This window comes from Falco peregrinus, chromosome 5 (genome assembly GCF_023634155.1).
Source record: "Falco peregrinus isolate bFalPer1 chromosome 5, bFalPer1.pri, whole genome shotgun sequence".
Classification (NCBI taxonomy): domain Eukaryota; kingdom Metazoa; phylum Chordata; class Aves; order Falconiformes; family Falconidae; genus Falco; species Falco peregrinus.
This window is the reverse complement of record NC_073725.1, coordinates 114,806,388-114,831,969: the sequence shown is the minus strand read 5'-3', so window position 1 is coordinate 114,831,969 and position 25,582 is coordinate 114,806,388. Positions and strand designations below refer to the sequence as shown.

Sequence of the window (25,582 nt, the reverse complement as noted above, 5' to 3'; positions counted from 1 at the left end):
AGAAGATTTGTCTTTTGAAGCCATGAGTAAACAGTTATGTTGCAAGTTTGCAAAATTAGGATTGTTGCAGTGGCAGGAGTTAAAGAACTCTTTTGGGGTTTTTTGTCATATTGTGCAACTAAAAAAGTAAAACAAAACAAAAGCATGTTCACAGCTGATAATATGAAATACTGTGGGTTTTTCCCCCCAAAGTTAACCCATAGAGTTCATTAAATCTTGACCTCACCAATGTCTTGGAATAAAACACATTTTTTTTCTTCTTCTTTAGCATATTGCATCTGTTTCAGCAGCAATGATTAGCGAAACATAATTTAGAGTTGTAGAAGGAAAAGGGTACAATGTAGACATTGAAACCTCTTGAACTGATTTTGTTTCTCAGCCTGCGTTTAAATTAATACTTCCAATATTGATTGATAAGTCTTGGAGGGTGGGGAGGGAAGGGGTAGGGGAAGGTCTCTGTTCCTTTATCAAAATGAACAAATTACTTATTATGGGGTGAGCTGATACTCTCTATTGTAAATAAAATGTTATACAATGTCAAAATATTTTTGTAGGCTTTACTACAATGTGTAGAAACAGGATGGAAAAAATAGTATATGAGGAGTTATATACCTATGCCAGTTAATTGTGCTGCAAAGTGGTTTTATGTATATGCTAAGAAAAAATGATATTTCAGGGGAATTAGCAGCTAGATGCTGCATGATCTTTATGTGGGTGTATTGTGCTGGACAGCACTCTGACATTTCCCTGTGCTTGTTTTGGGTTTTCCCACTGTTCATGTAAAAAGAGTGACATATTTGTATTACTATGTTTATCATGTAATTGACATTTGAGAAGAAAAATGATCTGTGGAAACACTGCAACCCAGGTGGGACTGGGTGGGGCAGTTGGGACATAGGAAATTGTGTTAGTAGGAATTAAAAAAGGAAGGTATATTTTAAATTCTACCACAGCAAAAATGAAAGCAGCTCGATTATTTAGCTGGGCAGCAGAAGGTAGTAATGACACACATGAAACCTAATTTAGCAGTTCCCTAACTGTGAATCGTATTCTCTCTTTTTGCCGTAAGTGTTCAGGTGAGGTCGCAAATCAATAGGCAGCAACAAGCTATCACTTTGGGACAACAGAAGCTCAGGCTGTGATTCCATAATAACAGTGTGGGAGAGATCATAGCAGTCCAGCCACATACCCATCTCATTCAGTGTCCTGCCCCTGTCAGGTGTAGCCGGTGTTTACAGTACAGTAGCACAGCAAGGTAAGTGATGCTTTCCCAAGGCTTAAGTGCTTTCTGGGTCTGGGACTTGCTGAGCCTAAGGTGGTATGCATCCATTAATTTGCTTTATTTGTTTTTGAACCCGACTGACTGATTTTTATGTTATTTTTAATCACCCACAGCATCTCGTGGGGAGTGTCACAGTTCATGCACTGTGTGGGAAAGTACTTGATTAAATAAAGTCCTGAGCTGTTTCATTTGACACTGCTCTGCTTTTTGTACTGGAAGGGATGATTAGCAACTGTTCCCTTTTCAACCTCTCAATTATGCTTTCTGCACCCCTTTCAGCCATCAGTCTTACTAGTAGAGGAGTCCTGTCTTGGTTAATAATTAATCATATAAAACCCCTTATGCAGTCCTTGGTATCTCTCATCTCTCTTCTTTCTATCTTTTCCTATGCTGCTCTGTCCTTTTTGATGAAGAACACATTTTTGACAAAGGGGAAAGTGGAAAACTGGCACATGGGATTCACTGTGAATTTGATACACTGCTGTAGATAATTGTGTCTTCCTTTTTTCCCCCAACATAGCGTTCTGCCGTGATGTGGTGGTGGTGTGGGGAGGTGGTGGCTGAGCACTGAGCCTATGACAAATGCTCAGAACAACATTCTGGGGTTTCACTCAGCCTGGTAACAGCAAGGGGAGAGACCAGCGTTTTGTGTGTGAGATGAGGATTGTTCATCCCTCATGAAACACCATGTAGATGAACTAAATGGTGTACATCTGCCAGTTCTATTTGCAGTACTTAAGTCCATCTGCAACTGTTTATTACCCTGATATAGCTTGAGTGGCTTCACAAACTTTGTCACTTTTCTAAATGATCAGCTTTTCTGGATCATTTAGAAATACTTTAAACAGAAAAGGCTCTGACAGAGATCCCTTCAGAGCTTGCTGGTCAATCTGTCTTCACTAAGAAAACTGGCTACTACTTCTATTTCATCTCTCTTGGCTAGTTATTTGTCTGTGCAAGTGCCTTCCCACTTCATCACAGCTCAGTTTCTGCACGAGCTTTTGACAGGGGCTGTTTGGGAACATACGCTGTAAAACCTACTGAATTGTATCAACTGGATCATCTTTGTCCACATGGCAAGTGGCTCTGTTAGGGACCCAGCGAGCTGTGCACGGAGGCGCTGGCTCTGTCTTACAGTGCCATGTTTACCTGTGTACCCTTACTCTTTTGAAGCAGTTTCTGCTGGCAACGTAAAGTGCAGCTGCTTATGCTGTGTCAAGGCATGTCCATAGGTGAGGAAAACACTTCTGAATCTGTCCTGTCCTGTATCTTCAGCTTTCCAAACTGTTGTTCTCATTCCATATGCTCTTATATGTTATACCCCCCAGTTGCTTCATACTGCCTGCTACAGCTTGAGAGTAACTGCCTATGTGTGAATTCGTTTGTGCCTTTCTCATTAATGAACTAGAGGTGCAGAGGGAGGGTTTATTTTGCTGTGGCCCTCTTTGATGCAGTTCAAGTATGACAGCTAACTGTCACTTGGAGATAATTTCTGGAAGTGGCGCGTGGTGCTTTCTTGGGGCATTCTTCTTTGGCAGAATGCTGGGTTTAACTGCCAGCTGAAATCATGTTTCATGGGGGCGACCTGTGACCCCCTTATAAACCTGAATGATGGCAAGGGGGATTAATATCTGAAAACAGATGTTAAGTATTTCAGCAGTCTGTCCTGGAATCCAAGACGAATCATTCAGGTCTATTAATTGGTGGGTAGAAGCTTTGCTGTGTGTCCATTTTGATGTTACTTCTGTGTTCTGGTGATAGAGGAGATGACTTCTGTAAGAAATGATGAAGACTTGTTGATTGATGGGCAGTTTGGAGATGATCTTATGCTATAGAGAATTTCACTGTGGGAAGGATAAAGGCAGTTACTGGAGTCCTCTCTAACTTATTTTCTCCAGAATGGTTAAATTATTCCATATTTCTCGTACACATTTGTGTTCATATTTTTCAAATAGTACTGCTAAGAAGAACTGTGTACCTAAAAGTGACTTCATAAATAAGATTGTGTTGTATAATGCATTTCTAGCTTAACAAATGTATGATCCATAACTTTGGAAGTAACCTTTGGAATCACGTCAGACTATAAAGTAGTCTCAGACTTCTGGGATTCTGTCATAAACAGTAGCCATTCTTTCTCATTTTGGAGATGATGTGTCCTCTGTCCTCATTAAATAGTTTTAACAAGGCATTATGTGGTGTATTGGGTCTGTTTATTTGGGTTCTTTAATTTTTCCTGACTTTCATCTAGTGTGGTTGCAAAGGCAACTACTCTTGAGATTTGGCTTCTGTTATTTTGAAAGTATCTCTATTGCTATTCACATGCACTATTGACGATTAAAATTGTCAAACAGAAGAGACTTACATAATTTATTGATGACTACAAATTTATCGATGAAGGAATGGTATTTCATGCTGCTGCATTAAAAATGAGGAACATGAGGCAGTGTGTGTGTGTCTTTATATGAGAACTTATTTTCCAATTGAGAATGATCATCTAGATTCTATCTTCAGCTGATGGGATCAGTTCATATTTGTTCTGTGATTTTTGTTTATGCTTTTTTGACTGAAAAGAAGAGAGCTTTTGCTATCTTTATTAATGGAGTACTCTGAATTCTAAAGAACTGCTTACATATTCATGCAGTAGAGTCCTTATATCAGATTTTCTTTGTGTGACCAGTAGAATCCTTTCATAAGTGGACAGTTTGCATCTATAAAGTAACAGATTTGTTAGAATAACATAATGTATTCAGGCTTACAAGAAGTAAAAGTCATTATTCTTGGCCATATTTATAAATCTATTGTATCAGCAACTGGAAAAAAAAAGTACTCTATTTTCATGATACCTTCCCTTTAGCTTTCATTCCAAGCGTACTTTTTATTGTTACATAATAGAAAGGTATTTGATGACCAAAGAACTAATATTTGAATCAAATCCATTTTCTTTACTGGTGGCATCCTTTATTCCGTAGTTCTCATATGGTACATAATTGCTACAGGGAGCCAGCTGTTTGCCCATTCAAACCCTCTAATGCAGTGTTAACATGCTGTAATGCTTTTTCAGGTGAAGTGTGAGTTGTTGGACTCGCGTGAGTGAGGCCAGTCAGTCGTTAATCTTGCTACAATTCCTACACTTCTGTCTACAAACCAACTTTTTGTCTACAACCACTAATACTCATGTGTCCCACAACTGGTGTCTCTGTGTCATGATAACCTTGATATGTTCAGAGACGTGGAAAATGGTCTGGAAATTTGATTTAATATTATGTATGTGTTGTTTTGTTTTTTTTTTAAAAAAACCACAACAGTGTGTCTAGGATTACTCTCATAAATGAGTATCTTGCTACTGTATTAACATTTATCTGTTTTTCAGTGTTTTCAATAGTATTCTTCACCCAGGATTTTTAAAATCCTGTGGGTTTGAGACATACTTGAATTTTCTAGTGTTTTTGTTGGTCTGAATCGAAAGGTCATGTTATTTCAATATAGGACTATTTTGCAAAACAACTTGAAAATAAAAGGTGTTTGTACCTTCTTGTTCTGGTAAAATTGCCTAATTAGGAAAACAAAAAATTCTTTATTTAAAGGATAGTGCTATCTAAAGTCGTGCAGGGGCCGAGAGAAGCCCCTAGAGGTTTGGCTGGCCTGCCAGTGTGGCGCTTGGCAGTTGTCCGTGTGCCTGCACTTTGGGAGAAGCATCGAGTGGTTTTTCTTTGGTTGAAATTCATGTTTGTTTTCTTCATGGGTGAAGAAAGAATCCAGAATGCTGACAAGCTTGGTGTTTTTCTTGGATTATGTTGTCTGTGTTACTGCAGTCTGGAGGCAATTGTCATGTTTCTGCTGTCTCTGATGTAAACAAGAATGTAAAACCTCACTTAACTAGTGACTTCTGCTGGGCCCTACCAACTGAGAACAGTTTGGGTTTGTTGGTGGAGTCCCTAATTTTTTTCCTCTTTAATTAAACACTCTGAGTCTCACTGTGGAAGACAAACATTTGATGCGGTTTGATTCTCTTCAGGTTCTTATTCAGGTTCTCCCTCAGACCGGTCTCATCCGTGTGGGTGTTCGCCTGGCATATATAGTTTGTTCTTTCTTGCCCTTTCCCTGTATGAAATCAGTGTATACGGTTGAAACCGTGTTTTATTTTGGTAGGAGTTTTTTTTCTATGCTTTTCTCATTATTTCTGGGAAACTAAAGGTTCAAGGAACGTACTTTGTGGTAGATGGTGCAGGTGGCAGTCCTACTTTCCAGGGCATCCTTCCTCTGGACTTCAGAGTTTCTGGTTAACTCCTTTAAGTTCTGCACAGGGAGGCTTTAGTCGACATAAAAAGCTATTCAGGGAGGAGCTGAAATGGAGCTCCACCACACGGGAACATCTCAGCCGTAGCCAGAGTGTTTACATCTAGAGGGGAGTGTTTGCTGAAATGGGAAGAAAGGCCGGTGCCCACTGGAGATCACTACCTTGGCTTGGGGAGCTCCCCTTGGAGTGCTGTAGTGTGTAGGTGTACTCTGTGTCTGAGCACGTATTGGCTTAAAGTACTTGAATGATTCAATTAAATCTGTGCCCGAGTGAGTTCTTAAATGCTGATGAGCAGGCATCATGGGACTGGGGGGAGAGGGACCTTGGTTGCGATTCATCCTTTATTTTGACATGTCATATTTCAGGTAACTCCCTTGTCCATGTTCCTATTACACTTTGATAGATATACCTATCATTACACACTTCGTTAATTCTTTAAAATTTGTTTTTAAAATTGAGTTTCATTTAGTAATGTTTTTGGTTGTATTCTTATTTTCCCTGGTTAATGAAAACTAAAGATACCTAGAAAAATATTTGAGGTATGTCATGTTAGTTAGTGCCTGTGAAAAATACAGGTTCTATATATCTACTTAAATATAACGCATGATAATACAGTATTTTTGCAGTGTATTAATTGCATGGATGGTACTTGAAATAGTGGCAGCTTGGAAGGCAGTAACTTCTGCAGCTGGCGTCCTGTTACGGGATCTGCGGTCTCGACTGCCTTGTTCCATGGATGGGTTGTGTAGTAGAGCAAGAACTGCGACAAAGCAATCTTTGTATGTAATACGAATCAGAGGTTGGTGATTACAAGCCTCGCTTAATTCAAAAACTCTTTTGAAAAGCCTTGCTTTTATGTTGCTGCTGAGCTTAATTTCTGATAAGGGCAGAATTAAAGATATCTGATGAGGAAAAGTTGGCTGACAGGTTTTCTGGGCAGCTATGTCATAGCTATTTTTATGTGAGGAGTGAGCTTTAAGTGCTATGCTTAGAAGAAAAATTCACACAAAGATTCAACCCTCATGTGTGTGTCTCTCTTTTTCCCCACCCTCTAGTGATATGCAGCTTCCGAGGAGCTGTACCGCAAGGCTTGGTCCTGGAACTAGGTGAAACTGTTCAGATCCTAGAGAAATGTGAAGGTAAGTGTGGTGTCCAAGAAGGAGACCCCTTTTCTGTATAAGAATATACAAATATCTTAACCTAGCAGATTTTAATAAGCTGTTTGGAAATCATGATGCATCAAATCAAAGCATTGGAATAAAACCTAATCTGACCCACTTTCTGTAGGAAGGGCTGAGTGCTGTTGGCACTAATCCAGTCTGATAGGGGGTCAGTGTGTTTAAGTTAACCATCTGTCCAGAAAATCTTGAACCCTGACCTGATTGTTGTATTGTAATTGGGTCTTACAGTGAATTTTCATCATGTAAAGCATGTAATAGTATCTTTTTTACTATATTTTCTCAGTTACTGTTACGTGTTTCAATTAAGTATATCAGTGTTTTTATTATTTAGGAACATCTGAATGCATGAAAAATATTACTTATAAAATAGATTAGCAAATCAGTTGGGAGCAATGCTGGGAAAAATGTAAAGAATATGGGTGTAGGGGGGATTACATTGCATGTATCTTCATGTGTGTTTTTGTACCTAAAGGAAAACGCCATTGTAAATGTTACAGCTCTAGTTCTTTCTTATGTGGCTGGAGATGGCTGTGTGTGAATAGATTGAATGTCCTAATCCTCCCCTTTATTCACATGAACAGTGTGATTGCAGTTGTTATATTTAAAAGGAGAATTATTTTTATCCTAATGTTGAAGCAAGTGACGTAAAACATGCCTATTGAGAAGCAGGTTGACAAGATACATTATAAGAACGTGTTTCACTATAGCGTGAGGTAGAATAATGTAGCCTTAATCCTGAAGTGTTAAAACAAATTCAGAACCCAGATCCACAAATCTGAATTCCAAATTAACATTCCACAGAGTTTTAGTTTTGTCTTTGTGTTTGTTCAGTTTACATTCATTTTTCATCTCCAGTGTTAATGCTGCTACGCAAACCTTCTGCGTGCTTGTCAGAAGACTGCTTTTCTTCTTTCTGGCTGAGAGCTGTTTTTTGCTCTTGATGCTTTTTCTTATACTTGGGTGTTTTGTTTGTTTACCTGCTGACTTAACTCCGTAAGAAAGTGACCTCCTGAATGCTTATTTTTCTAGGATAGTAGCAGCTTCTTCACCTACACTTGAAAATTTTTTCCATTGAATGAGACTTTTGCAGTGCTGTAGTGTTGCTTGGTCCATAAGGATGCATGCTGTAAACAGTTAAACCTGCAGGTGATAATGGTTTTAAAAAACCCACATGTGGTGTAAGAGGCTAAGCTTTACTCAAGCACTGACTGTGGATTATAGTCATTCTACCAGGTCTTGTGAATTAGTACCTGGTGTAAGCTCAGAAAAAATTTACTACTTTGCATAGGCTAGTGTAACTCCAGGGTGTAATGGACAGCAGTCATGGTGTTTTCAAACTGTTTCTGATAATCATGGGAACTTTAAAAACTCTGGGAAATAAAAAACACAGTCTCAAAGGAGAAGTTGCTTGCAGAAACTGCCAGTAGTTTTGAGGATGATTCCTCAAAGACAATTCATGCCAGTCTTCAAATTGCTGGGAAAGGAGGCCCCACACAAAGTGGTGAAAGGAGGTGTTTGTACAGAGGAGTTTTTTTGTTTTGTGAGGGTTTGTTTTTCTTAAGCCCTCTATCCTGTCTTTCTGATTGGGATGCCTTTACCTTACACTTTACATATATAAAAAGTTACATTGATTTTGATAATAACATCTGGAAATCCACAGTGTGCAACTCGCTGAATATTCAGATGGTCTGTGCTGCAGCTCTTTGCATGTGTGAATTATGCAAAAAAGCATACTAAATGTGCAAAGTAGGTTCTTAAAAAAGTAGTCTTCGTTGAAGCATTCTTGTCTAAGTGGCTGTTTAACACAGTCCTTGGATTACCTTGCAAATTTAGGATAAAACATACCTCATTTTCTACTTCTGCATTATTTGCTGGGGATTTGTTTGACCAGACAAACTGGATAAATTAATGTTAACCTGTTCAAAGAAGGGTCAGGACTGTGGGAGTCAACAGAAGATTTATTGCTCTTTCAGCTTTGCTTCTTAGAATAGTTTGTGCATAATTCTCTACAGTAGGGACTGTGCTGTCTGGGTTAAAAGGATTCACATAACACAAACCTTCTAGTGGTGTGAAGAGTGATTTCTGGAGACTTGCTGAAGAATTCAAGGCTGATGAAAATTCAAATACTAGCTATGCTTCTGAATGTGCTCATTTTTAATCATAATGATTTACTGAATAACTGATATTATTACAAAAAAACACTTGGTCTTTTGTAGTGACTGATGTAAAAAGCAGTCACTTTTATTTAGGGCGATTGAATTAGAGTAGGGTATTTTCTACATCAAGTTCTCGGGTACCTCTACAGCTCATTTTTATTTATATTTTCAGAGTAAAGGAACAGATATATATATATATATACACACACACAGATGTATATGTACACGTTTTTGTCTTTTTAACGCTAATAAGCACGAATACCAATTAATAACATATTTTTTAAAAGTCTTTTTTATTGTGGTTGTCTATGCATTTCATTTTAAATAAAATGCAATGAAATAGTTGTCTTTATTACTATGGATCTTGTTTATGTGCTTGAAATTGGAACTTCTGAATTTCAGTCAGTTTGTGTGCCTGCCACTCTGCCTGCTTCCATACCAGGCTACAAACGTCTAAACCACTGTTTTCTGACTGTCTAAACCTGACAAACACTCCCCGCCCCGTTCAGTCTCACAAGGTTCAAGCCCATGGGCTAAGTGTCTGCCTTTCTTCTAAGTTACCAAAAGCTCCATCCATGTTTTCATCAAATGTGCTGTCTCTGAAGCATGTGATGTTACTAGGGGTGGTTTTATACTTACTGCTTGTACAAAGGGCCCTGAGATCCCTGACTGGTCACACTCAAAGATTAGAAATAATCAAGATGCCAGTTGTATGTATGCTTGGCTTTCACAGCTTTCCTTTCTCTTTGTTCCCCTCTCTGAGCCCTTCCACTTAAAATCTTGTCACTGAGAGAGAATTGAAACAGCAAGCAGTGCTCTCTGCTTTGCATGCCATGCATTGAGGAGGTGAAAGGGTATGGCTATAGTATGCCACCTGTAAATGCTGAGAGAATTTTCTTTTGTCAAGTGACAAGGCATGAGCATACTCATAGTTTGAAATACACACATGGACTGTGTGTTCTAAAGAACACCCTATTTTTCAAGTCATACGTCTGTTGTCCTGCCACTGCCGGTAGCTGTAACTAGTGGCATTCAGAGTAAATTCAAAATGTCTGTTTTACCCATTTATTTTAATCGCTAGGGAGCAGTTTTCTTTAGATTAAAAAAGTTACAACTTCAGTGTGTTTAATTATTACCTTGAGATTCTTATATATTCACTGAAGAAAAGAAACCTTACCGATATCTGAAGCACCAGTTGAAAGAATACTGTCTTACCCATGCACGTTAGTGATAGTGTTCTTAAGCCTTGCATATAATATAGTTAAAGTTTCCCTCTGTTATTCCAGCAGTGACAGCGTGGTCGAATGAAAGCTTTCCAGTATTTGGGACACTTAAGCAGCAGATATAGTCGCAATTAGGGATTTTTTTCTTAATTTTTTGAAGAATTCAGTGTGCTTGAGCAATGATATCTTTGCCCTACAGATGAGTGAGGAATCGCACCTCAGAGTGTCACTGCGGTGGGAGCTGTGCAGGTTTCCTTCCACCTGGAGCCGGGAGCTGACTCACTCCCCGTAACGTGGGTTTACCCTGAGAAAGATGTCTCCAGTGAGACAGCCCTTTTCCTCTTTGCTTTTTTCCCTTTTCATCCCTTTTCCTCCTTGCCTTTTGTGGAGTGTGCCAGTGAAACTGGAGCCTCTTGGACCCACACAGCTGCTGCGGAAGGTCTTGCCTGGCTATTGAAACTGGTCTTTTGGAGCACAGGAGCGGCTTCTTGATGGTCCTCTATTTGGCTAAAGCCAAGATAAAACACATTCTATCTCTTCTGCTTTTGTTGTGGCAACACTGACTGCATTATTAGCATATTCCTGTGGCTCTGCTGGCAGGAGCCGGCTCCCTGACATGGTGTTGGCAGGCTGGCTTGGGTATTCATCTGCTGCTTGTCCTGTCCTGGCACTGCTCAGAGCATCAAGCCCAGAACAGAGTGGTCTTGGCATTGACTTGTTTCGGCATCAAGAAGCTTTTGCTAAGCACTATTACTGCCCCTCTCCTGGGTCACTTTGAGCACTTCAGCTCTGCGCAGCAGCTTATATGCAGATTAAAAGGCAAAAGCAATTGCTTATTGGCTAGATATGCAAAAGATAGCTTTCCTCCACATCCAAGGGTTTCTCACATTACTGCAAAGTATACTTATTTTTGTAAGGCAAAGGAAGTTTGAGTCCCTGTAGAGGATTCTACAAGCAGTGCTTTCTTTAAGAGCAGAGTTTAGCTTTAGGAGTTGCCATAAATACTTACAGAGTTTATTTTCAGAATTGTGTTTGTGAAGAGATTATATGCAGAATTTTTCCTACAGTCTGCAGCTGATGCTACTTTATTTAACCTGGATATTTGAGCTTTATTTTTCTAAAATCAGATCAATACCTTTCAGTTAGGACTCTTTTGTTTTGCTGCTACTGAGTGCTCAAAATGGGCTGGCTTTTTCCATGTGGCAGACCTCTCATTGATTAAGTGGAAATCTGAAAAACGTTACAAGGTGGCATTTAGAAAAATCCTGGTTTTGTTCAAGACATTTTCACTTGAAGATCAAAAAACATTGGTAGGTCTTCTAATTGCTCAGATTAAGAGATTGAGATGTGCATGCTTGTCCCAGAGCTCCTTTGGCAATTTAACCAGGATTGCACTAGCGTTGAGACTTGTGAGTGTGGTACATCTTTGGAAAAGACAGTTTTTCAGTCTAAGAATATGCAGGTTTCTGTCATAAGCTTCCAAGTTTCTCACACTGTGAATTTCCACATGTACAGGTGTACTACTACATATGCAGGTGACAGATACATTACTTACCTATGCATTTTTTTTTGATATGTGGTCTTGATATATACATTCACAGTCCATTTTTATGTCCTGCCTCTTCAGAGGCCTTGTTGAATTCTGGGCTTCAGAGGAGCTAAGCAGGAAGCCTAATATCCCGTGTAGCTGAGAAAGCCCTAGAAACAAAGGGGAGGACAGGGCTGCGTTCCTGCCTACACTGCAAAGTAATTTCGCTTTTGTTACTGGCCTGCAAGTAACCTGCGGTGTGACTATATGCATAGCCAGTCCATTATGAAGAAAAGGTTATGAGCAAGTGGTGGTCTTAATGGTCAGGGGGAGCAGGCATAATGGGGTGCTCTTCCTTCTGGTTTTCTCCAGTTTTGCTACTGTGGAAGTAATTCTTCTTGAAGCTCTCAGAGGGATTATTTGCTGTGTGGGGTACACAGAGGGCAAGAGCTGTAGATCAGCCTACTCTTCACTTTTCTTAGCTTGTATCAAGTATCATTAGACAGTATTGAAAAAAAGTGGCTGTGAAGGATTGTGTTTTTTCCTGAGTTCTGTGTTTCACCTGAGAAGCGTGAGGTTTAACGTCTGTGGGAGGTTTAGCTGGAGCAGATCACTGTGCGGTGTGGCTGTACGGCCTCAGGTGGTCTGCTTGGTTTGTCTACTACGCTGTGCAGTAGAGTCCATGTAAAAGCAAAGTTGGAGTAGGGCTTTAAGATACAGTGACTTGTCCAGAACATACTTGGAATGGATGAGATTCCTTCAATTTTCTGCTACAGTACTTGGATTAAACCTTTGTCTTGGGCATACTGAGAATGTAAAGTATGACGTATTCAGAATCAGTTAGGTTAGGAAAGTGTACGTAATTCCTGCATGGACAGTGTCTGTTTTACTGAGGAGGCATTATGGCTATCATATTTTCAGTTTCTTTAAAACGAACAAACAAAAAGCTTTGCACCTTCATTCATCATCTGTGGCTTTGTCGTGACACTTACCCAGAAGTAGACGTGGATGGATCCCCCCGGCTGCGTTCACCGCCAGCCTCTCACAGACTGCCAGACCTAGCAGTGCTTTCTCCAGCTGGTGGTGTGCTGTGGGGTAGCCGTAGGCTTGTCCTATACTCACTGCCTGGGTGATCAAAGAAAAAAGGGGAAAAAATCAAAAAAGTAATTTGCTTGCAGTGTCGTTTGTATCATTGGAGGTATTTTTGCCTGTTCTAGAATGTCTTCATCGTTTTATCTCCTTTGACTATGGTACAATATTTGAAATCCATCAGCCATGTTTAGTGTTCTCCTCCCTATCCTGAATAGGACATTATTTAGAACGGTGCTTCTAATGGGTTTATTTTTGGGTTTTTTGTTTTTGGGTTTTGTTTTTTGGTTTTTTTTTTGTTTTGTTTTGTTTAATAGCAAAATACATTATATGGTGTGGAATATCCTTTTGGCTGTTTCAGGTCAGTGGTCCTAGCTGTGTTCCTTCCGAACTTCTTGCCTACTGTTAGCCTGCTTGCTGTAGGGGCTGCGCAGGGCAGTGATGTACCAAGGCTGTTCAGCAATAGCCAAAACATGGATCTCTTACCAGCAGTGTTGTAGCCACGAATCCAAAACACAGGGCCAGACAGGTTGCTGTGAGGAGAGTTAACTCCATCCCAGCCAGACCCAGCACGGTGATAGTTTTTTTTGAAAAATAGAATTATGTGTCTTCCTTTCCCTAGGTTGTCCGCTAGGTCAAGCAGTTTGAGAATGTTCTAAGCTGTCAGAAGGGGCTGCGTTGCATGCATGAAGCACAGTCTTTCTCTGCAGAGGTGTTAGGTGTTGCAGCTCTGGTCTTACACCTTAACTTCATCTGTCCTCAAATTCGTATTAGTTACTGATAATTACTAGACAGTTAATCTGTTCAAATAGCAGATACTTGGGATTGTTGTTTCATGTTAACTTAGCAACAAAATTCTTGTCACTTCATAGTTTTTCTGCTCCATGTTTTTCTGCTTCTTAGTTTTAAATCCCATCTTTTTCACCATTTCCTTGAAGTCAATACCCTTTAAAGGCAATGTGTTACTAGAAAATGAATGCCATAATTCTAAAGTACTAACAATTATTTGTAGTACAGTAATGCCTAAAAAGTTAGTCAATGTTGCAGCCTAGCCGTATAGTGCATGTTGTGATCACAATTAGCTGAGCAGCTGCCTGGATTTGATGACTGCCACGATTAAATCCTCCAAAATAAGTGTTCTTTAAAATATATTAGATCAAAATTAAACTCTTTAAGACTAATTCCAGAATGCAGGTTTAGTTCATTTTAGTGAATAATATAATGCAGATGCAATTTTCTAAAAGTACTTTTTAAAAAAGCATTGTACCTTTTCTCATAGCTTTTACTTTGTGATACAGAATGAGTTTTTAGTAATGTTCACTGTAAGCAAATAAGGAATTACATTTTACAATTCAGTGCTTTCAGGTTCTGGTGAGCTCTTCTTTCTATTTTATCTTGCTTGCATAGAGTTGGAGGAAACATAAAACGGAGAGAGAAAGCCGATTCTAAAAATATTATGCCACACTGAAAAATAAAAAAAAAAAGGAAGGAAAAGTAAGATCTGGAGAGCACAAGCTGCAAGATTAGAGGGAAATATACTGGTTTCCAAATGTATAAAAGTACTTAAAGGGAAGTCATAAAAATGTTTCCCATATTTTCCAAAAAAACCCACCCCGGATGCAAATAGCAGCAAAGGAAGTTCAGGTCCTAAAGTATATGTATGTTGTCTGAGCCACTGAAATAGGTTGCCCCGGGAGGATTTGCCATCTCCACTTGACATCAATATTCTAGATTTTCAGGTACTGTACCAAGCTGTTACTGTTACATGCAATTTTCTTGGCTGATGTTGATCCGTGGAAGAAACTTCTAAAAAGCTGTCTGTGCATCACCACCACTTTCAAACTGCTATGTGTGGAGTAGCAGAAATGTACTGTTTCCTTTGAATCCTGTGCAGAAGTACCTTGGAATCTAGGTTTTGCGGAAGATCTGTGGATCATTTTCCACAGACTGGAAGTGCTGTGTTATTCAGTCCTGATAATAAGTTACTGAACGCTGCTAAAAGCAGACTAAACATCTGTGAGAAATTTAGAGGCATTGCTTGGCTGAGCTAGATGATTTCTCAAGGGTTCTTCCGACCCTCTTGTTTACAACTCTGTGAACACATACCTTTTTAAGCTTTGAAGATTTATGCTGGGATTAAGAACAGGAAACTCAGAACTAAGGTAGTTTTTTAGAAATGTTTCATTCCCTACCCTGCACATCTAAATCATGAGTAAGACACTTGCTTTATTAGGTTTTGTTCTTTTACAGTTCTATTCATAAACTTAGATAAAACACTTTTCCCCATATTTACCCAGAAGCTTGCCATTCTGTTTGTCTTAAAGCTTAAAATGTATGTTCATGTCTAAGGTACAGAGTCTACAAATGTAAAAGTTAGCAGCATGCTGCATTTAATTTTGGTAACAATGAATCACAGGATAAAAGCATTTGGGTTTTTTGTGACCTTAAAACTATGTAACATCTCTTACTCAAAAGCAGGTGTTGCAGGCACAGTTGTGTGGGGTTTTAGAAACTACTCATTTTAAGGATCTGTGTGTTGTTTCTGCATATGTTTATATTGATATGATTGCCATGAAGTTTGATCAACTAAGAAATAAATTGAAAACATTTTTTTTGTTTTAAGTATAAGTATTAAGTCATGGGGAACTACATCTTTGTGCTATGTCCTATTTTAATGAGAAATTTGTGTAATAAGGAACATAGTATGGAAAAAAATAAAAACTAAGATTTGCAAATGTCTGGAATTCATCAATTATTTTCTTTTTATATTAACTCAGATTTCATTAAAAATAATTCAAGACTAGCAGGTTGTCATTAAAACAAAATCAAGGCCCTCTTCCCACTTCTGAGCCTCTAAATGAGACTTGGGTCATAATTCAGCCAAATGTGAAGCCCTTTTTCTGAGAGGGACAAAATACACAGTTATTCGTTCTGTCCTTCTCTGTTCTCCATAACAATTACCAACAGGCTCTCCTAGTGCTCTTTTAAACGCTGCAGATATTACATTGTAGCTGGCCTCTGTTGGGGGGGGGGGGGGGGGGGGGAAGTAGGAAGTTGCTGGAAAAAATAGAGGAATTTTTTATGGAAAGTGGATTTTAGATCATGTAGAATTGTGGGGGTTTGGCAGTCTGGGGTTGTTGCCAGCCTGTGCACTGGGCTGCAGGAGGCAGGAGGGTGATGTGCGGCGATGGGATGTGCTGGCCCCACGTGCTGGTGGCCGGCGGTGGCCCCGTGGCGCTCGCCGTCGCCCATGCTCCTTGGGTGCCAGGCTCAGGTCTGCATGGTTGGCTTTGCGCTCCAGGGCTGAGCGTTGCACCAGCTACGAAGAGCAGCGCATTTTTCACACGAACTGAAGCAGTGTGATGTGCCTTACGGGGCAGAGCAGCAGTTCGTGGACACGATGGCTGGCTGAGCTGTTCGCCTTTCCACCGTCAGACCCAGACGGTGCTCTCTGCCTTTTCCTTGATGAATCTTGCGTGGAATGCCATGACTTTCACCTGTGTAACACAGGAGTAATTGGGAGGTTCTATTTAGCTGGTGGCTTTTGCAGCTTTAGTTTTTACTCCTGGTACATTATCCTGACTGGGGCTGCTAATAGATGGGGATACAAGAATAATAATTGGGTTGGTGAAATTAGATTCCAAAGTCTGTCCTCCAGTCTCACAGACGTACATAAGACCAGACGTATGCAAAGAATTTATATTTGTTTAAACAGTATTAGAAATGTATGGTAATGGCTTTTCCCGTCTTTAAAAGGACAGGGTTTTGAAGTCTGGAAATTTTAAGATAAATACTCTGAAGAGACTCATGTACCAGCATGTGAGAGAAGCGTTCGGCACAGATTCCTGCATGGGTGCTGAGTGCGGCTGTGAAACCCAGTGAAACCACTGGGGCTAATGGTTATGACTGGTTGGAATAAACAGAAGCTTTCTAGGTTCTTAATTGCTTGTCAGCGTTGCAGAGCAAAAGAATAGTTATAATAAAAATCCTAAACCAAAACAAAAAGCCCTTTAAAAACTTTTGCCTGATGTGAGGCACAGCTGGTTTTTGAGATGATTTCAGTAACTGTGTAGTTCTCAGTTTGCTTCTGTGTAAAGTAAGCAAGGCCACAAATTAACATAGTGTGTTTGATCTGGTTGTAGGTTGGTACAGAGGTGTTTCCATCAAGAAGCCAAATGTAAAGGTAAGTGGGAATACATGTTTTCAATCTAGTGGGAGATTATACGTATCTTCCTGTGGCAACTCAATAAACTTTTCATTTTCCTTACCCTTAGGGCTTTACTTCTCCAACTTTTTTCCTGGGGGGGGGATTGGATGTATTTTCTAAGTTGAAAGTGTGATACTCATTAATCACCCAAAGGATCAGAAACTTTACTGACATGTAACGTGTAATCTTTCCAACATTTATAAATCTTGTTCAATTTGATTCTCTCTACCCTACTCCCCCAAGAAAAGCATAGGTGGGTGATCATGCACTGCTGAAGTCAGGATTTTTAAAGAACACATTTAATAATTTGCATTATTAATTGAGGGAACTTCAAAAAAGTCTGATGAAAAAGGTTATTGTAAGTTTGTTCTTTTTTCAGATATTTACAGTTGAACCACTGCATTTAGTTATTCTCCAGTCATATCCCTTTTCGCTCTTGGAGAACTTTTTTTGACTGTTAGGAATTTTTTGCGAATGAGTGCATATTTTTGTGAATGTATGTATCCAAACATGTAAATAATTTCTTCTATGTAAGCATCACTTCATTGTCTTTTGGTTTAAATATAGCTTGTATTGATTGTAAAAGAAAAGAGGACCAAATTCCTCATGTTTACCAGTATTATGGAATAACTATTACCTGTGTTACGTTCTCATGACTATGATACTCTTTTAATGGAAAAGCCTACATTCTTTGTGTGTGTGTGTGTTGGTACATATGCTGCCTGCACATATGTTCAGTTTTGATAGGAAAGCCCTTCAAACCTCCCTTGGTTTCTTAGGTAACCAGCACAGGATCACAGAAATAAACAGCATTAACTGGAAGTGAACCAATCAAAAATGAAAAATGAAGTAGCATTTCTTCCTTTTCCAGATTTTCTTGTGGCTGAAAGTATGCACATCTACTTTTTTCCTCTGATGAAACTATTCCTGTTAGATTCATCTTTTTTCCTTGTGCCACTTTACTGTGAAAAAGAAGGAATTTTTCTTAGTGTTTTGAATAATTTTTTACTTAGTATTTCTTTCAAAACACCTCCCCCCGCCCCCCGCAAATCCTAGATTGTACTGTCTAAAGCTCTAAAAATGTAAAGCCCACACTTGATTACTGACATTTTTGCCAGAGGCTGTCAACTGGTTTTTAGCCTGAAGGTGTCCCATGCTGATCCTGCATCCCTGCTGAAGTGCAGGCTTCCTGTTCTTATGTACAGAGTTTGCTGCAAGGATTCAGGGCTGTGTGTTTTACAGAGATAGTGGAACACGAAGGAAAGTCTGGTTTAAATTGCCTCTTTTCCCCATGTCTCATCGCACAAGAACGCAATGGCACTGGGAAGGTTAGAATCCAGCCATCTTGGGAACAGCAAAAGGCAAATCTCCGGAGCCGTCCCAAGTGGGTTTAAACAGCTTTTTGTTGCAAGGAGAAGGGAATCTGATAGCTCCAGCCTGTGCAAGTAATACAGTACTTCTTTCTTTAGTGAAAAACTGGCATGGGGTCTAGACACAAATTTGATGGTAGGCTTTTAGTGTTGTGGGTTTTGTTGTTGTTTTTTTTAACCTCTGTCCTTGTCACCTAATGAAATGTAGCACACCGATACAGAAGCCTGGTCTGGATGCACAGTGGTGCTATGCTGCAACCTGCATGACAGCCACTTTCCTGGCTGTTCCGGCTGGCCGATGTCTCCCCAGTAGATATTCCTGGTAGCTCCATCTGTGACTCTTCCTTTCTGCTGACTGCAGGCCATTTACTGAGCTCTGCCTGCTTGGCACACCTTTCCCCACTTGCCTCTCACCTCTTGGTGGGCTATTGGGCTCACACAGTCTTTGCAGTAGGAAGACAGCTAACTAAACTTAAGTGTTTATTTTTAAATCAATCTTCTCCCTTCCAAGGCAGCTGTGTAGGATTAGGGTGATACCTTTTATTTTGGTCCAAGTTGACTTACCCACGATTTTTATACCGAAGCATGTTTCCCATACCAGCCGTGTTTCTGAACACTTCAGGGTTTTTGGGGAATGGAAAGTATTCAGCTTGAGTCTTTGTATGAGAATTTTATTGAACAGATCTGAAAAACTTCCTTATTAAGAAACTGACCTTTCAGGATGGAGGTTTGATTCAGTGTGCTGTCCTGTTCTAAGGTGGATTAAAATGATCAATTGTGACTAACTTGAATGTTGACTTTTGACTGTGGCAGCTTCTTTGACACACTGGTGGGGTTTTTCTTTTATAGTTATATTAGCAATTATTTATTGTGGCTTAGGATATAAATGCTAAAAACTGAAAATGTATTTGTTTAACGTAAAGACTTTTTTTTTCTCTTGCAGGGGATTTTTCCTGCAAATTATATTCACTTGAAAAAGGCAATTGTCAGTAACAGAGGGTGAGTATTTTTCCTTCTTTCTAAGAAGCTGCAGTGCTTTTCATCTAGAAAGGAATCTAAGAAATGATTATTAAAATCTATAGAGCGGTTTTAGTGCATTGTGTCTTCTGCTGGGTATTAGGATTTGAGAGTTAAATGTAATTCTGCAGAGCTTTGGGGTTTCTTTGGTTTTTAATGTAGCAAGAATCAATTATCTTGGTTACTCCTGTTCACTTTCGCTCATAAAATTGTAACTTCAGAGGTATTATCTAAAACATGCATTTTAAAGAACTCTGGTTTTCATTTCTGCTTGTTTCTTCACTGGCAAAATTCTGTATGTTCCTGTTTGTTATGGAGGCACTGGCATGTTGGCAGCCCATGTTGTTTATCAACAGATTTTCACTGAGACATAGCTGACAGTGTGACTAAGTTACCTTGAAACTTTTCAAAAGGATCCAACTCTCCACACCTCAAGCCAAAAAATTACTGAATTATACTCTGCTGAAAATATTTTACTTTCACTGTCTTTATAGATAACTCGTAGTTTGCTAGAGGTAGGTTTAATTTAGTTAATGTGAATAGCAGTACTAACGGTGACATAATGTCAGATTTTACCCAGTGTGGGCTCTGTAACCTGCAGAGCTTCCTGTGAGGTTGACTAACGTGCCTGAAATCAGTGTCTTGTGCCTTCACCGCTGCTTTTACCTGCATATTTGAGGTTAAGGCTGCTGCAGGGAAATGTAGAAGTACAGCATTTCAGACAGTGACCCAAGGCAACAAAGGAAATATGGAAGATAAAATGTATAAAAAGTCATCTAGTGAAGTACCTGTAGAAAAATGTGACTTATAGTTGTGGATTGTGTGTTTGTCCACAAAGGGACTGAGTAAAGATTGTAAGGGCAACTGTAATTACTGATGCTTCATAACTTTGGGGTGTAATAAAATTATATGTATTGCATAGAATGACTACTCCTGACCTGTCGTTGCCTTAGGGGAAAGACCAGTTTCCTGTAACCTGTAGTTAATTAGTATTTGATGTTAGTTCAGAATTTGTAAAGGGTAACCAGTTCAGGATACTGAACTTCAGATACTTACTAGGAAAGTTGATGTACTTTTTAAAAATAAGTATCAAAGACTGGTATCCCAATTGATACAACAGAATGTAATATAGTTCTGAACCAAAGAAATTCTGTCCTTGTATTTAAGAATATATTCAAAGTGTCAACATAAGCGTTTATGGAATAACAGCATGTGTGGTGGTTTAACCAGGGGGGTGGCTGAACACCACGCGGCCGCTAGCTTCGTCTCTGCGCGCCCCCACAGTCGGGTGGGGAGCGAACTGGGAAAAGACAAAAGTAAAATTTGTGGGTTGGGGTAAAGACAGTTTAATAGGACAGAAATGGAAGGGAAAATAATAACTGTAAAAGAATATACCAAAAAAGTCATGCACAATGCAATTGCTCGCTGCTTGCCAAGTGGTGCCCAGGCAGTTCCCGAGCAGTGGCCCCAGCCAGTTTCCTCCTGGTTTGTGCACTGAGCATGATGCCATGTGGTGTGGAACTGGAACATCCCTTTGGCCCACTGGGGTCAGCTGTCCTGGCTGTGTCCCCTCCCAGCAACTTGTGCCCCTCAGCCTGCTGGTTGGTGGGGTGAAGTGAGAAGCTGAGAAGTCCTTAACTTAACGTAAACATTGCTTAGCAACCTCTAAACCATCAGCATGTTATCAACATTCTCATCCTAAATTCAAAACACAGTACTGTGCCAGCTACCAGAAAGAAAGCGACCTCTATCCCAGCCAGAACCAGGACAGCGTGGCGTGTAGTGTTCTTAGATTTGAGTCATAGACCCAATGTAATGCCATTAATATGTGGGTATAACGGAGGCAGTGCAGGTTTATAGGAATGCAAAGCATTAAATTTACATGGTTCAATGTAGTCCAGATGTGCGTTCTCTTTAAACCCAGCCATACTGTTGAAGGTCAGTCTTCCAAAGCGTTTTATTATTCACTGATGCCAAAAGTTTTAAAATCTGTTTCTAAAAATAACCTTTAGAAGAACATATTTCTTCTTTGGTTTTGATTTTTCCTCACATATTAGTTATTTTATTATGTAATTCCTTTCATCCTTTAATTTTCTGCAGTTTCTTAAAGGGATGTAGAACTATTTTGAGTCTGTTCCCTGTAGTGGCATTTTACAAAGATCTGAAGGGAACTGAATTTTCAGCTAGAAGTGGTTGCACCATTGTTTTTAATGGTGCTAGTGTCAAGCAAACTTTTGATGATATGTACTAAATGCAGAATTTTTGTTTAACCCTTGAAATGATCTTTAAATATGAGCTAAAGAAGAGGTGTTGGGATTGTGATCATATTCTTAGTGTCATACTTCAGATCACAAGCATACTCTGTGGAGATTTGTTAAAATATTAATTGAGATTTTTCTGGTCTTACTGTGGCCACGTTTTGGAAAAAGGAAAAAAAAAATCCAACAAAAATAAACAATGCCAAAACAAAACAAAAAACCAGCAACAACCTCCCCCCCAAAAAGCTACCAAACCCACCAAACCAAAATATTGCAGGAGTAGACTAGAGCGCAATCTCAGGTGCCAAGTGTCTGTCAGTGTTTCAGTTTCTCGCAACAAAATGTTGGAATGACAAGGTTGTTGGCGTAATAATAGATAAAAGATTTGTGATCTGGTTTAGTCTGCTGGCATGTATATATATGAACTGGTGCTTTCCAGTCGCAGCTTTAGTGGGTTGATTGCATACTTAATGTGACTATGGCAGGTTTGTAAGATGGTCATGTTTCTAAAATGTATATATTTTGGATCTTAATATAAGGTTTACTTACGTCATTGAGATTAATATGGGTGTTCTGGTAGCTTGGAAATGGGGAATTGAAGGTTTTGTTTGGTAAGTGTTCTGCTTCAAGAATACGTGGAGACATACAGTGACTTGACTTCATCATCCTCTCCCGCATCATTTGTTACTTTTGGCTTCAGCTAATGTGGCACAATTATTTGCAGTAAGAATTTTCAAAAGGGAAATAATGCTGCATGTTGCTTTTTTTTAATGATTAACTGTGTTCTCTTTAAAAAAGAAACAAACCAACCCAAAAAACCAACACCTTTCAGAATTAATTACATCTCATTGCTCATATATTTACTTGTTAGCACTCATTTAACTCTGCAAAAAGGACAGAAGAAATTGTTTAAAGTCATTATGGAATGGGGAGTTTGCAGCTTCTCTTCAGGAGCATTTCAGAGCAGCTGTACTGCTCAGGAGGAGGGGGTCCGTGTCTGTGGTGGCCGCGGGGCGTGCCGCAGGGGCTCTTACTTGATGCTACTAGTCCCAAACCACGTCTTGAGCCAGTGTGTTTCAGTACCACTTCTTTAGGGTCTATGGAAAACTTTTCCAATGTGGTGTGTTTCAGAAATGTGATGGGGTTTTTTTGGTTTTGGTGTTTGTTTTTAAATTCTGCCCATTTTTTATTTTTTTTTAAAACTTGCTGAAAGAGCAGAAGCTTGAAATAGACCTTATTTTTACAGTGTCTTGACACTTGTTTCAGTAACAGCATTGGACATGGTTCAATGAAAGAGCAAGTCAAGGCACTAATGGATTGGATAATGTAATGATATTAAAATACATTCATTAGAAAGAGAGACCTGTGCTTAGCTGACATGGACCTGTTGGTTTGGGTCCAGAGGAGAGGGCCGTAAAAATCATCAGAGGGAATGGAGAACCTCTCCTATGAGGAAAGCCTGGCACAGCTTGGGTGGTTCAGCCTGGGGAAGAGAAGGCTCCAGGGAAACTTTACTGCAGCCTTTCAATATTTAAAGGGAGCTTATAAGAAAGTTGGGGGCAGACTTTTTAGCAGGGCCTGTAGCAATAGGGCAGGGGTTAATGGTTTTAAACTGAAAGAGGGTAGATTCACACTAGATATAAGGAAGAAATCTTTTATGCTGAGGGTTGTGGAACACTGGCACAGGTTTCCCAGAGAGGTGGTAGATGCCCCTTCCCTGGGAACATTCAAGGTAAGGTTGGACGGCGCTCTGAGCAACCTGATCTAGTTGAAGGTGTCTGCTCATTGCAGGGGCATCGAAATGGGTGACCTTTTAAAGGTGTCTTCCATCCCAACCTGTTCTATGATTCTCCTTTAACGGGTATGGAGCACCTTGACTGCAAGGGGATAAGTCCTGTTCTTTTGGTTAGAGGATAGGTCGCTTGGGTTTCATAAGCAATATTGAAAAATTCGTCTGGATAGGCAAGGTAAATAGATGGTAGATCTTCTGGGTAGTTGATGATACTGGCCAATGTATTAATTCGAGGGGAAAAAAAGGGTTGGACTAGTTTAGAAAAAAGGGACACAAACTGTGAAGGCACACTTTACAGGCAAGTTAATTTAACATGCTATAATCATGAAAAGTTTTTCGTTGCCCTTGATTAGAATGAAATATATTTTCAACAGGTAACTTGGAAATGCATCACATAACCTGATTCATGTGGAATGTAATGGAGGATCAGTTGATGTTACTGTGGAGTTACTTCAGTGTTAATGATGAGAAAACGTTCCTCTTAAGATATTTTCCTTTATGTTGAAAAAATTCAAACAAGTTCAAGTTCTAGCATTTTACAAATTACTGTGCTGACATTTATTTCTTTTTCTACCTTTTCAATGGTACCTTTCCTAACTTTTTCCCCATCTTCTTGCATAGGCAATATGAAACAGTTGTGCCGCTTGAGGACTCTGTTGTGACTGAAGTCACAGCAACACTGCAGGAATGGGCTGTGCTCTGGAAACAGCTGTATGTGGTAAGAACAGCCCTCTTCTCATTGTACTTTTCCCCAAGATATCTGAGAAGTAACGTTGCCTGCATTTCAGTCCATTAGGACAAAGTAGTAACTATAAGAATTGTTAGATTAATTTTATCTGGCGGGGGATTTGCTAACTGCAGAATCACTGATCGTGTGAGGTGCATGTGGGCCAAGTTGGAAACTTCAGCAGTTTTGAAATCTGCCTTCAGATCTGGAAGCTTCATTGTTTAAAAAAACCCCAATTTTAGAGTGTTCTTAAATATGTAAGAAATGTAGGTGTTTAGTAACACACAATGGAAGGCTGTAAGTCCCATCAAAAGAAATATTCAACACAGTTTGTGAGTATTTGTTTTAGCATCTAGAGTTTGAAAGAAGAAGAACTTAAAGGTTTTTTTTATATGATTTTTTCTTCACTTATTAAAAATAAACACTCAAGATAAGTGTATTGAGTTTCATACTTACCTGTTTCATATAATTTTCAGTTGCTGCCACATAACGTCACCTACTTCTGCCTTCATCTTTGTTCTTCTCTTACTTTTTTAATGGCCAAATCCCATGGAACAGCAAATAAAAAACTTGCACATTTGAAAGTATTTTTTTTCTGTTTTTTTTTCTCTCTCCTTTTAGCTTTTTAGCTTAGCAATTACAAGCTGTAACTGTAGGATTAGGATCAAGAACTGTAGGTGGTATGAGCATGAATTTCGTGTCTTTCCTTACTTAAGAGAAATACCTTTACAGAGAGCTGCAGCAGCTTTGTTTCCTTATGTAAATCTGAAGTGGCAGCAGTTAGATATTGAGGAAATAAAACCAGAAAAGATCCAGTTAAGTGATGAGACTAGCGTATCACTAGCGTAGCCAGTACTCCCTTCAAAAAGCAATCAAGTCTATGATGAAATTAGTTTTACTTTTGTTGCTCCCACTTCTCCTGTGGGGATCATATGACTCTGAAGAAATTTTCTTGGAAAGTAGCATCCAGTCTAATTGGGATGGGTGGGGGGCCATGGTACATGCTATATATGCTTTTTTAATACCACTCTAAAAGCTAGTACTCCTTCTTTTACCATTTCAAATACTTACACCTCTGGTGTATGTGAATAAAGCGATCTTTTCTGTTTTCTTCCTGTAAGATTTTCTCTCTCCCCAGTGTCAGATGAAGAAGACAACAGTAACACGGACAATGGTACTGAATTGGAGAAAGGGGAAACATTTTACCTACAAATGAGTTGCACTTCCTTTCTACTAATCTGTTTTGGGTTTATTGTTAAAAGGAGTTCCTTGAGGGAAGGGAGAGAGAAAGCTCTAGCTATAAACTTTCACTTAGTAATTTTCTTTCTGGGACTGCTTTCTGTTCTAGCTCATTATAGTTATTATAACATTGCACACAGCATTATTGTATTCTTAAATAACAGGGCAAAGAATTTACTGTTTTCATGGAACTTTGGAAGGAGGCATATTTCATGA

At 39.4% G+C, this 25,582-nt stretch overlaps 1 protein-coding gene across 13 annotated transcripts in view; it reads left to right on the top strand.

The window, feature by feature from the left end:
- DOCK3 (dedicator of cytokinesis 3) overlaps positions 1–25,582 on the top strand; it is a 225,428-nt gene that overhangs the window by 13,492 nt on the left and 186,354 nt on the right. For all 13 annotated transcript variants that reach the window (XM_055806350.1, XM_055806345.1, XM_055806352.1 and 10 more), the window contains exons 2-5: positions 6,635–6,718; positions 16,899–16,939; positions 19,277–19,332; positions 24,022–24,118. In XM_055806350.1, coding sequence (XP_055662325.1) covers positions 6,635–6,718; positions 16,899–16,939; positions 19,277–19,332; positions 24,022–24,118 — 278 coding nt within the window. The remainder of the gene's footprint in view (positions 1–6,634; positions 6,719–16,898; positions 16,940–19,276; positions 19,333–24,021; positions 24,119–25,582) is intronic.